General features: G+C 38.7%; 1 protein-coding gene across 1 annotated transcript in view; it reads right to left on the bottom strand.

The window, feature by feature from the left end:
• PPTC7 (protein phosphatase targeting COQ7) overlaps positions 1 to 19,363 on the bottom strand; it is a 41,969-nt gene continuing 22,606 nt past the window's right edge. Inside the window, exons 2-6 of the mRNA XM_006736981.3 lie at positions 15,764 to 15,943; positions 9,957 to 10,155; positions 6,697 to 6,820; positions 4,958 to 5,087; positions 1 to 3,862 (exon numbers count right to left, since the gene is read on the bottom strand). Coding sequence (XP_006737044.1) covers positions 3,804 to 3,862; positions 4,958 to 5,087; positions 6,697 to 6,820; positions 9,957 to 10,155; positions 15,764 to 15,943 — 692 coding nt within the window. The 3' untranslated portion in view covers positions 1 to 3,803. The remainder of the gene's footprint in view (positions 3,863 to 4,957; positions 5,088 to 6,696; positions 6,821 to 9,956; positions 10,156 to 15,763; positions 15,944 to 19,363) is intronic.

Genomic DNA, 19,363 nt, shown 5'->3' with positions numbered 1-19,363 from the left:
TTAGTATAAATACTATATTTATTAAATATCTTTACAGTTTATTTAAATGTATTTACAGAACTATTCCTGCATAAGTTATATTTCAGACATCCAATTCAGGTCATTGCCTCTTGGGTAAGACAAATAATGATAGTCTCAACAGAAAAAAGCAGCTCATTAGTATACACAGATTCAAATTTGCTTCATATTTAGCCATCTTTGCCACAGACTACCTGCTAACAGTTAAAATTTTGACATGGACACTTGCTTTTTAATTGAGAAGTTCGATTTTGCAAAGAATTTTTTTCAATAAATAGAATCCAAATGCTTTTTGCTTCATATTTTCAATTTTATAAGCAGATTTGGGGGATTTTTTTGATATTGTAAAAATTTGTTAACTGCAAAAATGTGATAGTTTCCAGGGAAATTGGATGCTGTAGCTTCTAACAAAGATAGCTGGTATAAGGTGACAAGGAACCATGAACTTATTCAAAAGTACAAACATTTACAGTTCTAGCCAATCTTGTTTACAATCTCCAAAATGCTCAAAACTGACTCCGTGAATTCCCACAATTCCTGCCTTGTTACTCGATGTGGTAGGTTGGTGGTACTGAAGGTGGTCCTGAAGGCTACTGTTCTACCCAGAACAAATGCAGCTGATAGAAGAGGACACTCTCCTATCATGCAAAGCTTGAAATCTAGTTTCTACCCTAGACGCAGCGCACCCCCCAGACATGCATACCTGGAATGGATTCTTTTGTGATTTAGTACCTATCAACCATGTCAAGCCAGTACAGTAATTCAGGACAAATAACTTGTTTCCCCCATCCCCATTTCTTCTTTCAGTTTTTAAGAGCCTATGGATTCTACTGCATTATCCATTCAGTAAATTTTTTTTGTGCGCAGGCAGCTTAAGTTCACAGGAAGAAATAAGGTTCTGATATGTTTAGAGTGCACATTTTAAAACAGAATAAAATAAAAATTTCAAGCATGTGATAAAAATATTGATTTTTATAATACAGTATTGCTTTATAAATATAGATGGAAAAGCTATAAACTTTACTGGTCTTTGGTGCATCCAGACAGGGATAAATAATTTGCCATTTGTAAATTAGAAATCCAAATTCTCTTTTGTTATAAAAGTCCATTACATGAGGCAAATGTGTGTTTTATGCTGCTTGATTTAAAATACAATTAACACACATATCAAGTTCAGAATCAGACCCACCAAGTGGTATATCTGTCACACCCCAGAGACTTGGGTTCTGTGACCTGGAAAATTCCAGTATGGGTCCAGCAGAGCCTCTGACTACTGGGAGTGGAAGGAGAGTTACTTGTTAAGCAGCACTCCAACTGATCACCACCCCCCTACCCCCCGGCAGTCATAAAATTAATTGTGTCACACACAAAGGACAGGGCAAAGAGAAAACAGAGAAAATATTCTGTGTCACTAATCTATAGGCCAGGTCCAAAGTCAGTTCCATTGTGAAACTCAAATTCTTGTCCCACTATTTTCAATATCACTGACACAAACATTGTTGATTTCTAATGGTCATTTCTCAAAAAAGACTAAGTTGATTAAATGAGTCGTGTAAAACACCACCAATCTAGCTTTATAAAGATTGTGTTTGATGGGTTAAATGAGAGCAGAGAAAAGCCAGTGACTTGACCAGCACTGCTCTTACAAGGAATTAAATGTAGGCATTGGAAAATTAATGCAAAATATATCCAGATCATAAGGCTACATACCTCTGACCAGAAATAATTAAAAACCCAAACGAAAGAGCTGAAATTGTCAGCCCAAATATAAATGTATTCCTTCTAACAAAACCCTTCTGGATGCAACTTTCTTTACTTTTTAAATACACAGAGACTGCAAACAGTTTGTGCAAAATAAATACCCCGCCACTTGCCACTCATGCTTCCGTGTTTTATCATAGCACGATGGGTACTCATTATTTAAACAGAATGTACCTCCACCCACCCCTCCCGGCCCCGACCCCTATCTCCTCTACCAAAGAATTCTGTTTTGTCAAGTTAGGGTAGTTAAGGCATTCTGACATGTAATTAAAGGTGATTCAAAATAGATATCTAACATTATGCCAATTTAGGAATAGTAGATAAATTACTGAACGGCTTACAAATGAATAACTCATTCTTATTATAAATGAAATGCCTGTTACAAGCATGATGCATTGAAATATAGTAATGACATGTACATGGTACATGTTAAACAATTTTAAATAAAACAAAAGCTTGACAGTTACTCAAATATACAGTACAAATTCACAAAACAAAATCTTTTAAAACAAGTTGAGGTAACCTCAAACATAAGTTTTAATGCAATAAACCAGGGAATAAGTATCTCCTTTAGAGAAAGACACTTTCTGTATTCTCTTTCAGTAGATCCTCATCAGGTTTAATTGCATTCTCATCTATACACCAATGTTACCTGACTTATATATAAAACATGGCTTTAATTTAAGAATTTCTAAGTATATATATTTTTCTACCACCAAGTTAATGAAGGAAAAAAAACTGACCCAAAAATATATATCTTTACAGCAGTCGACTTGTGCACAAACCTTAAAAATAAGTTTGAGCTTGCAGGTAAGGGGAAAACTGCGGGTAGTTTTATACGGAAACTATATACTGCAAGATGGCTATTCGGAAACTGTAAACATTAAGCTTGATTCAGAAACCCCTAAATTTTTGTGTAGGGCAAATGCAAATGTCAGATCATCACCAGGAGTTTTCCTCGTGGACTCTTGTGCTGTTGTCACTGCCCACAGTGCTCTTTTCACACGGACTCCCTGAATCTGGTGCCTGCTCTACGGAAAGCAAGCCTAGTAATGAAAGGTCTGAGAGGGAGACTAGGAGTAGCGTGACCATCAAAACCCAACAAAATTCAAAGTTATAGCTCTCTGTTCTCAACCTGTTAGGCCTGCGGGCCTAGAGCTCCCACACCGGGATCTCGTATCAGAAATCTGGGAGGAATTTCAGCCATAACATTAAATTTCTAGGCTTTGAGGAGTTTTATAATCTTGTAATATTTCCTTTGGAAAAATCTGGTAGGGAGTCTCCCCAACGCCTCCTGCAAATCAAGCCACCAGCCTATAATTTGGACTAATCAATAAACTGCCGGAACTTTCCTCACAGGAGCACGATTAAGCATCTTTTAAAAACCAAAAAACATTTGCATCCATAGAACTAAACTAAATTTTTCTAACAATTTGTAACAAAAAAGCTCCTGGGATGAAGATTTCATAATCCAGAGCAATGTTTTAGAGCAGAATTATAAGCCCCTGAAAAATAGGAGTTTATAATGAAAACATAAAGCCACACCAATCGTCATAACAAAGACTGTATAGTACACGTGTAACATTTCTTTTGATGATAATGTTTCTAGTAGATGTACCATAACATACAATTTGTGTTAGACTTTAAAATCCCTTTTACATATTGTAATTTTGAATTCACTTTACCAACATCACTCATTTTCAATACTTAAACCATTTTTGAAACATAATAGCCATTTTGGCATTGAAAATCTCCATTCCATCGTAGAAAGGACAGTAAGAAGTGAAGGTCAATCTTCAAATCCTGATTCTCTTCCAAGTTGCTGGCAGATATGAGCTAGTGAATGACAGTAGTGGTTCTCCACAAAGATCTCAGCCAGGTCTCAAAAAGACAAGCAAAGGCTTACATCACTGGTCACTGAGATCAGTGGCAAAGAAACACAGCCCTGCCCGCAGCATCAGCACACATGGCAGGGGAGAATTCGGGAAGATGAAGGGAAAGGCCGGAGTTGACACCTAGGCGAGTCAGTCTGTATACTCAGCCACTATTGAAAGAAGGACGGTGATGTCATCTGGCTTTCCACCTAAAATGAACATGAAAATGAAAATGTCTTCATAGGTCTTAAAAGGAAAAGTCAATTAAAAATGTAAGCCTAAGAAAGTACTAAGAGACAAATGCTTGCAATTCAGGCAGGTTTGGTTTGTGCTTTAGTAGAAAAAAGAAGAAAATATTCGATAAAGAGAAATAGTTTTAAAAAAATTACATGTAACTTAATTGAAGTTTAAAAAAAAAAAAAACTTCACTGCTTCTTTACAACAGGCACTCTATTAAAATGGTCGCCACATCCTCTGTTTACAGCAATCACAGTAAAGACAAAATCTGGTTCAGATAAATTCTGCCTGACGAGAAAGTTACATGCCTCTACTCACAATCCTAATTTGGACAAACATATCTAATGTTTTGAAACTAGGAATAGTCTTGTATTCTAATCTGCCAAACAGCTATGGCATGTGCTTTTTTTTCCTGGAGGGCTAAGAAATGCTTTACATGTCATAATATTGTATCAGCAAGAAACTGACCAACTCCATGAGTTCTGATAATGATAGCACCAACATGTCATCCCAGCTCTAAGACTGAGCTACTGGCCTGTTCCCAAAGTTATATATCGTTCAGTAGATAGAAGGACTCTTTAGGCAAGGACAGTTTAACATTGCTTCCCTCTTCAAAATCTGCTGTGGTAATTTGGCAGGCAAATATTGTCAACGAGTCCCACAAAGCCAGAGGGAAGGGAGAAGTGAAATGTCAGACCCGTGAAGGGCAGAATGTTAAACTGTTAGGAATGTCCAGGGCCTCTAGGCGGACTTGGAAGCCTTTTGGGCTCAGGTCCAAGCCGTGCAGTGGTGGCAATAAAGGGCTTCAGGTTCTGCCTGTCTCTACAGCCAATGAAATTCAGTTCTGGAGGGCATCCTTGGTGGTGAAGACATGATGACATGCACTTGCTCTTGACCTCCAGCGTTAGGGCCTACTGACCTTGCTCAAAGCCAGGGGCTCACAGCTGGAAGAGGACATCTTACCAGTCTCACCCGAGTGCTCTAGTTTACCTCACTCTACAGCCAAGAATGCTCCCATACCACTATGTCCCCAATTAGTCCCTATGACCTTCCTAAAGAATGCTTACCTCTCACATTCAATCCGTTGTCACATGCAAACTGTGCAAAAGGTGACATATAATTTGGGTCATAGGCCAGCTCATGGGCTTGCTCAGCAATGCTTCTTGCCGTCTGTTGTATACTTTCATAATTTGAATTCTAAGATGAAAGGATGAGGGAGTTAATTTTACCACAATGCCTCACATGATTTCTGCATGTAAGTATACTTCTTGCAAATATCACTTTTTGAGACAGTAACATTTATCTAACCAGTTTCCACCATTTAAGTTTTATTACAGTTAGAGAAGACATTACAACATTACATCTTCAGTAAAATGAACAAGACCACCAGTGAGTGCCGCCTGCAACAAGATGTCAATCAGATGTCACTCTTTGCTAGGGTGGCCTTGGGCCCTAAAGTCTGGATTTTCATTTTTGCTTTTTTTCCCATTTGGAATTCTTAAGGTATTCTTGCTAAAATTGGATGGGACTGAAAAGGCAGATTTTGATAGCACTTTAGGGATGACCTCAAAAGTTTCCTTGCTTAGGAATGCAACCCTGGCCAACCACAGTTTGCTCTCCAAGTAAGAGCTGCCAGTTGTCCTACTGAAAATACCTTTAGAATTTTATATCATGATGAAAGATTCTTGTTTAGCTGTGTAATCTTGAGTCATACCCTTATCCTTGCTGCTTCAACTTCCTCATCTGTAAAATGGGGATGGGAAACAAGGTCCATTTTAGCTCTACCACTCTAAGATTCGGAATAGTTTCAGTATAAATAATAAAAGGCCTCTGCTTCAATGTCACCTCTTCAAAGAGGCCTTCTCTGAACAATCTTTCCAAAACAGCAGCCCTCTTTATTCTCTATTCCTTTACCCTGCTTTATTGTTCTTCTTATTTACCACCACCATTTATCATGTATTTTTTTCTCTGTATTATCTGTCTTCCTCCACTAGAAATATAAGCTCCATATGGGGAGGGAATGTGAAGTTTCTGCTTACCACCCCGTCACCACACAGAGCACAGTGCCAGCTCCATGGAAGCACCTGACCTTTACTGCATCCCACAGACGGGGCATGGCCCTATGGGCTTTGTACATATGGTCTTAGTTAATCCTCACCACAACTCTATAAAATAGGACCTTTGGTACCCCCCACTTTAAAGGTGAGGAAAATATTGCTTAAAAAGTTTAGAAACTTACTCACAGTCATACTGCTTAGTGTTAAGAACATAGAAAAAGACTAATTTCCCCCCAGAGTTAGTACTTTTACAAAGTCAGGAAAATATGGAAAAACTGGTTTTTACTTCCTTCCACTTTCTGTATGGGCCAAGTCTGAACTGTTCATTACTGGTGACAGCTCAGATCACGTCAAGGCCCCTAGCTGCCTCCTGCCCTTGGCTGGCTCTGGTACGGCGATTTCCTATCTCTCCCAACCTCAACACCTGCTGGGTTTGTTAAAAGAATAAGAGGAGAAAAAGACAATCGGGAGCTAACACCATTAAAAATACAAGAAATTTCTCTTCTGGGCTTTCCTACCTTTACCACTTTACTAAAGGTACTAAAGGTGAGAAACCCCCTTTTCTCTCAAGTTCTCCAATTGTGAATATTTCCATTTACAATTGCTTAAAAGACCGGGACCATTATTTTCCTAAATTCACAAAACAGTCTTTTCCAAAACTACAAAAAGAGATAATACAATTGGACCAATAAGACTTAGCTGTCCAGCGAGGGCCATTGTTCCCATCAACCAACCTTTGAGTTAATTACCTTTAATTTTTTTAGCTCCTGAAGGATCATATAATCAGGCATGTTGTCAAAAAGTCCATCTGTTGCCGTCAGGATAATGTCTCCTAACTGGACATCAAAAGATGTGCTATCAGCAGCATCTGGGCTGTGACAAGGACAGGGTAGGGGCAAAGTTACGAGAGGCCTTCAGAGAGAAGTTTCAAAGTTTCCAAGAGGCACTATGTTACAATGTAATGAGGCTTTAAGAAAAACTAATTTATAATAACAGAATCAATAATAAAAACCAGTCATTGTGAAATTCCTAACCTTGAAAAAATTAATTGAAAAATCTGATATAAATAGTTCAAAAGCTTAACTGAAACTACCAAATAAAACTGAGTCTGATGATTAGTCACATATGCCTTAAAAGGAAGAAGGGTTCTTTTCTGAGTCAGAACTAACATGCCTCTAAAATCCTAGTAGAAATGAGTCTTTATTTCCTAATTCTTCACAGCCAAATTCCATCCTCTCTTACTCATTTTCTACTCATCAGTTTCTCTGCAGGCTTAACTCTGGCTCTCAGGAGGCTGCAGTATAGTGGAACAACAGAGCACTATGGAAAAGAACATGCAAATCCCATAAGAATTAATTCACATGAAATACCTACAATGGTATTTCTTACTATAGTACTAGTAATTACTAGTATTATCACTAGTATATTATTCCTAGTAAGGACTAGTAAGGCAGAGTAAGGACTGTGTGTCTCTCAGGGCTTAAAGAGTGCTCACCACGGATAAATATTTAATTATTAGTGTGCCTGGCACATACTAGGTCTTCAAGAAATATCTAATAAATGAAGAAACAAAGTAACTAACCCTCCAAACTGGGGCGGGGGGGAGACTCCTTAATATATTGTTAATGAAGAGAGGAATGTACAGACAGTGTGTGTGTGTATGTTTGTGTGGCAGGGGGAAGATTCATAGATACAGATGCTTCTATATGCAGAGAATAAATCTGGAAGGATGCAAAGAAATAGATAATAGTGGCTGCTTCTGAGGAGAGAAAATGTGTTGGTGGGGATGGGATAGGAGGTAGATTTTTCACTACATCTTTTTGTATAAAACTTTAAAAAAGATAGAAGGCAGGTTTTTTCCTCTGATAACACCTGATGAAAACATACAAGAATTGGGGGTAGGGGAACGACACCTGGTGGGGAGAAAAGATCATATATTCAAAGAGTTAATGGCCCTCTCAAAGGCTGGTTCTCAGCCATTTCCAGAGGCCAGCTTCACTGAATCCAAGCCTCTAAGGTGAGGGAAAGGTGAAATATCTAATAGTCTGCCTTAACCTGTAATTAGGGAACAAGTGTAAAGAAAAAATTTACACACTGACCCAGAAAGGAGGAGCCAGAACTAAAACACCCTAAGCTTGACAGAAAGACCCCAAAGCTTGTGTAACTGACATGTTATAAATTATGTAAAATATGTGAAGAGAAAACATAAAAACAACCCACCAATGTCTGCTGGGGATTTACACAAAGTACACTGAGAAAATTCCAGGTTCACCCTCTCTTGACTGAGGAAAGAAGGGGCACGTTTAAAAGTTCTGTGATGGGGTTTGGCAAAGAACTTTCACTTACACATTTAATACCACAAACACTTTGTGAAAACGGCTACTAAAGGAAAACCTGTAAATTAAGGGTTAAAATTATATTTTATAAATAAGAGGAATGAAGTGAAGAAGGAAGTAAATGCTTTCATGCAGCAGGGGAAAAAAGACTAAAACTGGTGGAAACCAGGTCGATTCCCTCTGTGGAATAAAAAAAACAATACAAGACACTGCACAGTTGCTCAGACTTTGGAAACAAATCAGGTTCTAGAAGTTTAGATTAATGACCAGGTTGGCAGCAAAGCTCTATTTTATGCTGAGGTTTTTCTTCCCCAGGAGTGTCCTTTGCTATCCTGCCTGTGCGAGACTCGCTACCATTGGACAGTTTGTCCTCTTCTCCCAGCACTCCCACCCATGAGCTTGGTGTTCCGCCAGCTGCAGTTCTGCCCATTTTGATTGAACATACTGTGCCGCTGGAAACTTTTGACTGCACTGAAACACGAGCTGAAGTCACATGCTAGCAAGCTGTCTGTGGGCTCCAGGGGAAGCAACCTCCACCTCGCTGGCAGGCCAGGCAGAGTGCTGCCCTAACCACACAGTCCCAAAGACAGGGTGTGAGATATGGCAGGGTAGCTCTAGCACTGAGAAGCCAAAACAAGAATCAAATAAAGGAAAATTAAAACACTGCTCTCTATAACTGTTAGCTGAGCTTGGTATCTACCAAGCCCTTGGGGTTCTGCTTTCTCCTCACTCCAATATGGCTAATATGAGTATATACATTACAGCCAACTAAAGAAGGGCCTATAATGAAATATTGTTCCAATTAGGGTAACATACCTTAATCTGACAGTAAAATATGCTTCCCTCTAAGAGTCAGCAATAGACTTGAGATGGACAATCCTGAATACCTAATTATATAATATACTTATTTCAGTTTAAAAAATGGCAGTAATAATCATTTTATCTTAGTTTGTACTCAAGATCTGGCTTAATAAGAACTATTAAGTAGAGACAACAGACACTTGCAAGACTACTTCTATTTTTACAAAAGGTTCATTACCCATTTAACAACATTTATGAATCACCAGCAATGTTTGTGCCAGGTCCTATAAAGTTGTTTGAGGCAGAGGAATCTGAGACTTAGTCTCACTCTGTATTCACATTTGAGAAAAGATAAACTATAAAAGTTGATTCAAAAAAGTAGTTACTGTCTTGTAAAGGTCTTGACAATTTAAAAGTTCTATCTGATGCATATAATAGAAGGCCCTGAGAATCAGGAAGTTATTCTGATAAATAAAGCAGATGTCTGTTCGAACTCTTCCCTAACAACATATGCAAAATCTTGTACAGGCAGTGGCATGCATGGACGATGACTCATTTCTCCAGCACAACTTAACAAATATGTACATATGTACCATGTTGGTCTTGGTATGAAAAACTGATACTCTGTAAGCTTGAAGAGTATTTTCAGTCTTGTCAAATTACTGGGTTTTTATCTGAATTCAACTTGGCTGCAATAGCCAGCAAAATATCTTTTGAAGTCAAACTAAAAGGTCCTTTTGATGAGAATATTCTCGTTGTACCTTCTTATCACACATGACAACTGAAAATGCCTATTTCCACTGTAGTTAAGGGGGACAGGAGGAGGAACAGCCATGCTCTGCTTACTCTTAGTGGCTAAGAGGGGAGATTACCTGTCACTCAGGACGACTCCTTCGGCTTCAGGTGGTGCAATTGAGAGCTGGAATGGAGTGTTGAAGTAATGCTGCTGCTCATCTGATCGGTGCACAACTTCACCACCCCTGACAACCAGAAAGCCTGAATCACCCAGGTTTGCTGTGTGTAAGCGGTGGCTAGTTCTGTCCAGCACCACGATGCAGGCAGTACTGCTGCCTAGAAACAAAAATGATCTCCATTTATTTTCTCTTTCTTTTTTTTTTTTTTTAAAGATTTTATTTATTTATTCATGAGAGATAGCGAGAGAGAGAGAGGCAGAGGCAGAGGGAGAAGCAGGCTCCCCGCAGAGCAGGGAGCCCGATGTGGGGCTCGATCCCAGGACCCCGGGATCATGACCTGAGCTGAAGGCAGACGCTTAACCGACTGAGCCACCCAGGCGTCCCTATTTTCTCTTTCTAGATTATCTTTGGATCCACATTTTTATCCCATCACCCCAAAAAGCAACATGCCACATTGGAACCTCCTTTGACTATCTCAGTCATGCTCCTGCCTCCAACAAATAGCAATAGTAACCTGATCAGGGTCAACATGATGGGGAAGGAAAAAGGGATTTATATTATATATAGTAAGCAAGCCCCTGAAATCTGAATTCTTCCACTTGCAGAGATAGGAAACAATAAAAATGGCTGGTATTTAATTGCACTATTTCATTTCAGTAGTACTATAATCTATGCCAAATGCTCAAAAGCATGTTGCTGAGGTATTAAGTTTTAACACTTAAATGCCAGAATAAGAAAGAATGTTATGTTTTCCTGACATTTCTCATTAGTCATTGGCAGGAAGCCTTCTCCATGAAATTCACTAAAATTTAAGACAGGGCACATATCTACAATTTTTAACCAGATTTTCATCTGTTGAGGTCATGAAGAACCTTCACTGGAGACTGACTCACTATGAACGGACAAGACCAATTTTCCCAGGTAGCCTGTGGAATCATCCTGTTCACTTTACAGAGACTACTAATGTTCAGAGGGAAGAAACCACATTCCAAGCAGAGAGCAAAAAGCTTCTGTGTACCTTTGCAGCCCACAGCTCACATGACCTTCCCCAGACTGAAAAGCTGATGTACAACCAGTAAGACTGCTTTCAAGTACTAAAATTTAAACCTATACCTACAGAAAAAAAATGTCAAAATAGAAAAATAAACAGTTTACCAAGAAGTAAATTTAATGGTCTGTAAATATATGAAAAAATCATCATCACACTAGTAGCCATTTTGCCTATTAGTTTAACAAGAGTAAAAAAAAAAAAAAAAAAGATACTGCATTGTACTGGCAAGAGTGCAGGGAACACGGTCACTCTTAATCCACGGTGGCAAGATAGTAAAACCACACGACCTTTCTAAAGGGCAGCATAACCTTGAAAAATGTGCATATCCTTTGACTTACCAATTCTAAGAAACAACTAGAAATGTAAACAAAATAAGTACAAAAACATTGAGATCAAGAAGAACTGGAAACAACCTCAACATCTAAAATTAAGGGATTGGTTAAATAAATTACAGTACATCCATACAGTAGAAAGCTACATGCTGTCATATAATACTTAGGAGTATAGACTCTGGAGTTAGCCTGCCTGCATCTGAATGCTGGCTCTGTTACTTAACTAGCTGTGTGACCTGGGGCCTCTTTGCACCTGTTTCCTCATTTACAAAATAGGGAGACCATAACGATCTCTTACAACACGTAAGTGTTAGCTATTTGGTAGCCACTAAAATTGTTAGAGAAACAGATTTGAAAATGAAAGATAAGTGAAATAAGTAGATTTCAAGCTAGTATTAAAGTTCCCTTAAATAAAAAGTGTTATCAAACTTAAATTGTACATCAAAAAAAGTAAAATTTAATGTAATTAAAAAAAAAATAAACCAATAGTAGGTAAAAGCTAAACTGTTAAGATGACCGTTAAAAGGGGTGCCTGGGTGGCTCAGTCGTTAAGCGTCTGCCTTCGGCTCAGGTCCTGATCCCAGGGTCCTGGGATCGAGCCCCGCATCAGGCTCCCTGCTCCGTGGGAAGCCTGCTTCTCCTTCTCCCACTCCCCCTGCGTCTCTCTCTGTCAAATAAATAAATAAAAAAATCTTAAAAAAAAAAAAGATGACCGTTAAAAGCAAAACAAAAGAAACAGGCTGTGGAACCAGCTGTGTTAAATCCCAGGGCTCCACTGTTTTCTAGCTGTGTGACTGTGGGCAAGTCACTTATTCTCTCTAGGCCACAGTTTTTTCCTAACAAAACAGGAAATAAGAGCAAAAGAACCTACCTCATGGGGCTACTGTAAGCACACAGTATATTCACAATTCCTATTACCATTATTCTATGCACAAACATATACAGAAGAAAAATCAGGGAGCATCATCACTAAAATATTAATAGTTTTCTTGGTGGGATTATGGATAATTTAATTTCTGTTATTTTTCCTTGATGAAGGATGTATGATGAAAATGTATAACTTAATATAAAAAAAACTTAAATTTAAGCATTTATCTCATCATAATGTTCAGAAATTCCATTTCCTTATTATCTAACCTCACACCCTAATGCTAAGCTATCTAGTCTCTACCCATCAAACATCAGAGAAATAACAAAGTACTGTAACTAAATGGCAGTGCTGCCAGATAACCTACTGCATAGCTTATGTTAGAGTTAAGATCACCAATTACCCTTCCTTCTTAACTCAATGCACAAAAACTCCAATCATTTTTCTTTAACAGAATCACCATACAAAAGATCTTCTGAAAGCTGCTGGGATTAATCTGAGGAGGAAAAATGACAGATGAGTAGCAGAGCCTTGAAAATCCTGCGGCAGGAAGAATTCATGTTGACTCATTATTACTCACGGACAAACCCAGGCTATCACTTTGCTACCCCGGTGGCTGTTTCCCTCACCCGCTCAGTTAGAGTCAAAACGGTCCTCGTGAATGACAGAGCTTTAATATGCAAAGCAGCACCAATGAAGGCAAGCCCAGCCTTACAGAATCATGTAGGCTTGGAGTGTATACTCCTCCTCTACCTCTTCATATAACTGATGATCATGTGCCCATGGCTCAGACCCTGAGAGCCTAATACTGGGAGAAGAGCTCATTATTCTTATGTATTTGGAGAGGAACAAGCAGGAAAAGAAGAAAAGAAGTGCTAAGAACAACAGCATCAGATGTTCAGACCACTGACAAATCCAGACCGGCACCCAAGCAAACCACTCATGCTAAAATGGAAATATTTTTATCACTGGCCCCTAATTTTGTAAACTACCATGAAATCTTTTGTGCAGCAAAGAAAGAAAGAACCTTATTAGGAATGACCCCTCAAATTCTTAAGATATGTTAACTCCATAAGACTTAACTCCACTTAAGAGTTTCTGAGGAAATATATATTAACAATTAGCCTGTGATGCCAACCCAGATCTAAAAGCAGCTAGAAATTCTCAAGAAACATGTGGTTGACCTTTATACTGGAATTGTGTTATAGGCTTTTTAGCACTTGCTGGATTAAAAAAAAAAAAAGGATTGGGGTGCCTGGATGGCTCAGTCTTTAAGCATCTGCCTTCATCTCTGGTCATGATTCCAGGGTCCTGGGATCAAGCCCCACACTGGGCTCCCTGCTCAGCGGGAAGCCTGCTTCTCCCTCTCCCACTCCCCCTGCTTGTGTTCCCTCTCTCACTCTCTGTCAAAAATAAATAAAATCTTAAAAAAAAAAAAAAAGGGATTACTTAATCTTGTAAAGTTATCATTATTTGCAATTATATCTGAGGTTCAGTAAAATTCAGTAGGCTGTCTTTGCCAAAAAATGCTTGAATTTAGTTACAAACAACTTAGAGGTATGTGTGTAGATTAGGTGACAGAAGCGTCTATGTGTCATAGTAATGAAGGATTATTTCAACATGTACTTTAGGAGAAAAAAGTGATTATAATATTCAGTGTAAAAAAACTTCTAATATGTCCTTAAATTTATTTTAAGATCTCCGAACTACATGAGGGTAAACAGGAAAGGAAGGAGGGATAAAGAAGAAACACAGCGAAGAAACCAAAGCTTTCAAAGTGCAAGATCAGGACAGGTGTTTTCAGCTGCTTATTCCAAGTCACCGTAAATGGGTAGGGGGGTGTCGGCAGAGGACTCATGGGAATATGCAGGAGTTGGGACCTGGAATCTGTATCTATAGGCTCTTTGTTAGGTGTCAGACTATTAGATAGTATTCTGCAATGTCCTCTTTCCCTCAACATGTTTCTGAGTATTGCATGAAGCTTTGAGTCATTCCTTTTCACAAAAAAAAAGATCTCTCCATTTAACAAATGAAGCAAGGAGGTCAGAGGTTAAGTAGTTTGCCCAAAGTCGTAGGGCAAGTTGACAGAGAAGTACTAGAAATAGAATCTAGGATGTTTCACTGTGCCAGGCAAGCTCCAGATTGCATGTCCAAAATAGCGGATTAAGACAAAGCGGTATATTGAAACCTCAAGACAAGGTTTCTCTTCAGTTAGAAGGAAAACAAGCTGATTAGTCACAGCACAAAGACAGAAGACGGCAGCGTGATAAAAAGAACCCCTTCTTATAAAAGATTTAAATTGAAGGCAAAATTTTACAACGTGGAGAACTCCATTAACACTGAACAGAGGTTGATTTTTAATATGGACGGTGATTGGGGGGAGGCTACTGCTAGTAACCAGAAAGATGCTGGCAACTAGCAGAAATTTAGTAACACCCTTCTGAGAGCTTGCTCAGAAGGCTGGGTAAGTTCCCAGGAAACCATTTAACAAACAAATGTAGAAGCTTGGCCAAAAGATGCTCCATTAGCATACCAGATAAACACACACTAGGAATTTGGAAGTTTTCTAATACAAGATTAATGGGGATCTATTTTGTGCCATGCTATTTCACAGACTAATCAGCTACCTGCTACAGTCTGGGGTGCCTATCTGCAACTTGAACTCTCCAACTTAATTTTACATACCAGATCCCATTCCCTTTCTTCCTCCCCTGGAGAGAACCGCTATCCTGAATTATACAACCACTTACTTTTCTTTCTTCTTTTATCCTATTTTGGAGTCCCTGAACAATATGGTTTTACTTTTTTATGTTTTTGAATTTGAAATACGGAATCAGACTGTTAGGTGGTATTCTGCAATGTTCTATTTTCCCTCAACAACATGCTCCTGAGTATTGCATGCAGCTTTAAGTTGTTCCTTTTCTTTCTGTATTTATTTGACAGAGAGAGAACATGAGCTGGGGGGAGGAGCAGAGGGAGAGAGAGAAGCAGACTCCCCACTGAGCAGGGAGCGGGGCTCAATCCTAGGACCCTGAGATCATGACCTGAGCAGAAGACAGATGCTTAACTGACTGAGCCACCAGGCACCCCAAGTTGTTCCTTTTCAAAATGCGTTTTTCTACAATAAATGGACTTTTTAGGTTGTTCCCAGTTTTCTGCTGTTATAAGCAATGTTACTATGAACATTCTTGTACCTATCTCTTAATACACAAATGTGTAAGAGTTTCTCTAGTCTAAGGTACAGACCCAGAAGTGGAATTGCTAAGGCATACTATCTGTTTACATTTAACTTTATTCCATAATTCCAAATTGTTTTCCAAAGTGGCCATACCTATTTACATTCCCTCGAAGCAGTAGTATGTATTCTGGTGAGCTCATATCTTCTCTATCAAACTCTGCTTAATAAAGAGCTCCAGAAAAAAAAAGCTGGGCTACTACTAAGTGATTTTCTTGGTTTTGTTGTTAACCATCTTCTGAGCTTCTTTACAGAGGAAAACACAGTATATCTACTTACCAAGCAAAGGTACTTTATTTTGCAGCAACTCACAGTAGCTTGTGGTGAGGATTCCAATGGGGTTACTTGGGACGAACCGTCCTTCTTTTACTAACCGTTCACATGTCCGCATTAAAGTCCCTGAGAACTGGGATGGATCAACTCCATAGTCTCTCCATCCTCCTACACCATCTGCAACTCCTAAAAACAAAACAGAACAAAATTACATTGAAAGGATGTTCTTACCGACTTCTGAAATTCTTTCTTAGCCCTGTCTCCTCTTAACAGTTAATTTTACTACACACTAGTACATACATTTACCCTGAGATTCAGAATGAAAAGTGTTCAAATTTAATGTATCATACACTAATACTCTTAATCCACATTTTCTACTTAGAATCTGATCTTTCTTATATTGATGAATAAATATGTGAGCTACCACAGGGTGGCATTGCTTACTAGCCAAGAGTTCAATTGCAGCAGGATTATCATCTTTGTATGGAAGTATTTATGTTATTCATCTTTGTTCTATAAGAATGAAAACTGATTTTTTTAAAATGTGCTGAAACTAGTGATAATACAACTGAGCCAGAGCTGGCAATCATTCAGAATATCAAACACAGCAAACTTTAACTTCAAATTTTGGTCAGTAACTGTGAAATAAAGAAAGAAAATTAAGAACATACCTCATCCTCTTTCCTCCTTCCTCAGAGACAACCACTATCCTTTCTGTACAGGCCTGCACTATCTAATACAACAGCCACTACCAAACGTGACTACTGAGCCTTTGAAATGGTGCAGATTCAAATTAAGAAGTCCTCAAAGTATAAAATACACATTTTGAAAACTTAGTAAAAAATATTTTGGATATAGGGGCACCTGGGTGGCTCAGTCGGTTAATTGTCTGCCTTCGGCTCAGGTCATGATCTCAGGATCCTGGGATCGAGCCCCAAGTCGGGCTCCCTGCTCTGCGGGGAGTCTGCTTCTCCCTCTCCCTCTGCTCATCTCCCTGCTTGTGTGCTCTCTCTCTTGCTCACTCTCTCTCTCAAATAAATCAATAAAATCTTAAAAAAAAAAAGGTCTCAAAAAAATATTTTGGATATAATGTGCTTAAGATTAAAATTAATTTCACCCGTTTCTATTTTTAACTAATGCAAATACTAGGAAATTTAAAATGACATGTGTGGTTCACATTATATTTCTATTGGACAGCAATGGTATAGAGATTTTCACGGGTCCCTAGAGCTGTTGATGAGTTCAGAATCCGCACAAGACTCCTTTATCAAGAGGAAACTAGTGTACAAGAAAGTCAGTAAGATATCAAAGCCAACATCATACTATCTCCTATTCAACCCCTTGCAAAACACTAAGCTAACTGTTCAACATTAAAATCAACTTCTGTCTACTAAATTCAAACAAACTGAGGGAACTAGAAGATCAGATATATCCACTATTAAGGATTTAAGTGACTGTATATGAACCTTTCTGGAAGGATCTATAAGAAGTATTAAGAGTAGTTTTGGAAATAAGAGACTGCAAGTGATCAGTGAACAAATGGGGAGATTTTAGCTTTTTACCTCATACTGTCCTGTATTGTTTGAAATCAATTTTATAATGATCATGTATTGATTTCATAACAAAAATATTATTTAGGAATTTTATCATTTTTAAGGCTTGCTGAGCATTAAACATCCTGCCCACATACATATTTACATTTTTTTGTACGTTCAACTTTCACACATTTTATTTTTTTAATTTTTTTTTCACACACATTTTAAAGAACCTATTTGGTACAGAAGTAGGAAAGTGCCTATATAAATCATCCCAGAAAAAAACTGACTTAACATGAAATGAACACATGAAACTGTTTTCTGGTGATGGCATTTCTCAACAGAAATGGAATACATTCTGAAAAACATGAGAGGAAACATAACTGGAAGAGAGTATAAAGAAGGTGACAGACAACATCACTATTGGGGCAGCAACTTTCCCTACCTTTTGTGACCAACCAGTAAGCAAAATTTCCCTATGGGGCAGTTCCAAATCAGTTGATTAAATGATATGATGTCTGGGGGCACCTGGGTGGCACAGTTGATTAAGCACCCCACTCTTGGTTTCAGCTCAGGTTGTGATCTGACGGTAGTGAAACTGAGCCCTGAGTGGGGCTCTGTGCTCAGAGCGGAGTCTGCTTTTTCTCCCTCTCCCTCTGCAACAAACCCCCCAACATCGTGCACCTGCACTCTTGCTCTAAAATAAATAAATCTTTTTAAAAAATGATATGATATCTGGGATTTATTGCAAAATAGGGGGGAGGACTGATGGAGGAATGGATGAAACAAGATTGGCTATGAATGGATAACTGAAGTGGAAGGAGAAGTACGCTCATCTCTCTAATACATATTTGAAATTTTCCATTACACAAAGTTTAAATAGAACTAATGATAATAAGAAAGAAAAAAGATTCTTCTGCTATGTGGAGAGCAAGAGCAGAAAAAGGGGATGAGTCAGGAGTCTATCTTAGTAGCTTGGTTGTGAAATGGTGGCAGTGCATTCAGAATGCAGGGGTTTGAGATCCAGTGAAACAGAAGGACTTACTGGTATACTGGATAGGGGTGTAGCAGTGGTGGGGAGAGAGAAGAATAAAGGATGACTGAGGTCTACCCTACCAGGAAGAAGTATTACTTTTTTTCTGTTTTTCAAGCATTTTGAGGACATCTGGAAATTCTTAAGAGAATTTAAGATAGTTTAATAAGAACTTCTTTTGAGAAATTTTATTAGGGGTAAGATTTCACCATTTTATTTATTTTATTTTTTTAAAGATTTTATTTATTTCAACTGAGAGAGACAGCGAGAGAGGGAACACAAGCAGGGGGAGTAGGAGAGGGAGAAGCAGGCTTCCCGCTGAGCAGGGAGCCTGATGTGGGGCTCGATCCCAGGACCCCGGGATCATGACCTGAGCCGAAGGCAGACGCTTAACGACTGAGCCACCCAGGTGCCCCAATTTATTTTATTTTTTAAACATTTAATTTTTAAGTAATTTCTATACCCAACGTGGGGCTTGAACTCACAACCAAGAGCTGCATGCTCCACCAACTGAGCCAGCCAAGCAACTTGCCCTCACCATTATTTTAAATGCAACAATTTGTGTTAAAATACAGAATGCAATTATAATCCTTGCAATTCCATCTGATGAATCATTCATTCTTTCCAAATTACTGCCTGCTTGAGAAAAGAATTTCTCTTTAACCAGTCTCTGATCTAAGAGCCACAATTAATTTTAAATTACAAAGTGGTTTCATCTACAAATGCCCTTCACAAGCAAACCATTAAAACCAATAACGTTGAGAGTTGATCCTGGCACTCACTAAATAATCTGTCAGCAGGTTATAGAGTCTGACCTGACACAGCCCTTCAACATTAATCAGATTTCTCCCAGAATAGAGTGTAACCTTTCAAGCACCTGTTTGCTTTTCTATGGGAAAAAGATACCAAGCAAAGCTTCACTGCTGAAATCTCTTTAGGGGAAAAAAGAGATTCAAAAAGCATATAAGCTGGGGGCGCCTAGGTGGCTCAGTCGTTAAGCGTCTGCCTTCAGCTCAGGTCATGATCCCAGGGTCCTGG

The sequence above is a fragment of the Leptonychotes weddellii genome, chromosome 13 (genome assembly GCF_054177405.1).
Source record: "Leptonychotes weddellii isolate Sample4059 chromosome 13, ASM5417740v2, whole genome shotgun sequence".
Lineage (NCBI taxonomy): Eukaryota > Metazoa > Chordata > Mammalia > Carnivora > Phocidae > Leptonychotes > Leptonychotes weddellii.
The sequence above is the reverse complement of the archived record's forward strand: the minus strand, read 5'-3'. Positions and strand labels throughout refer to the sequence as shown.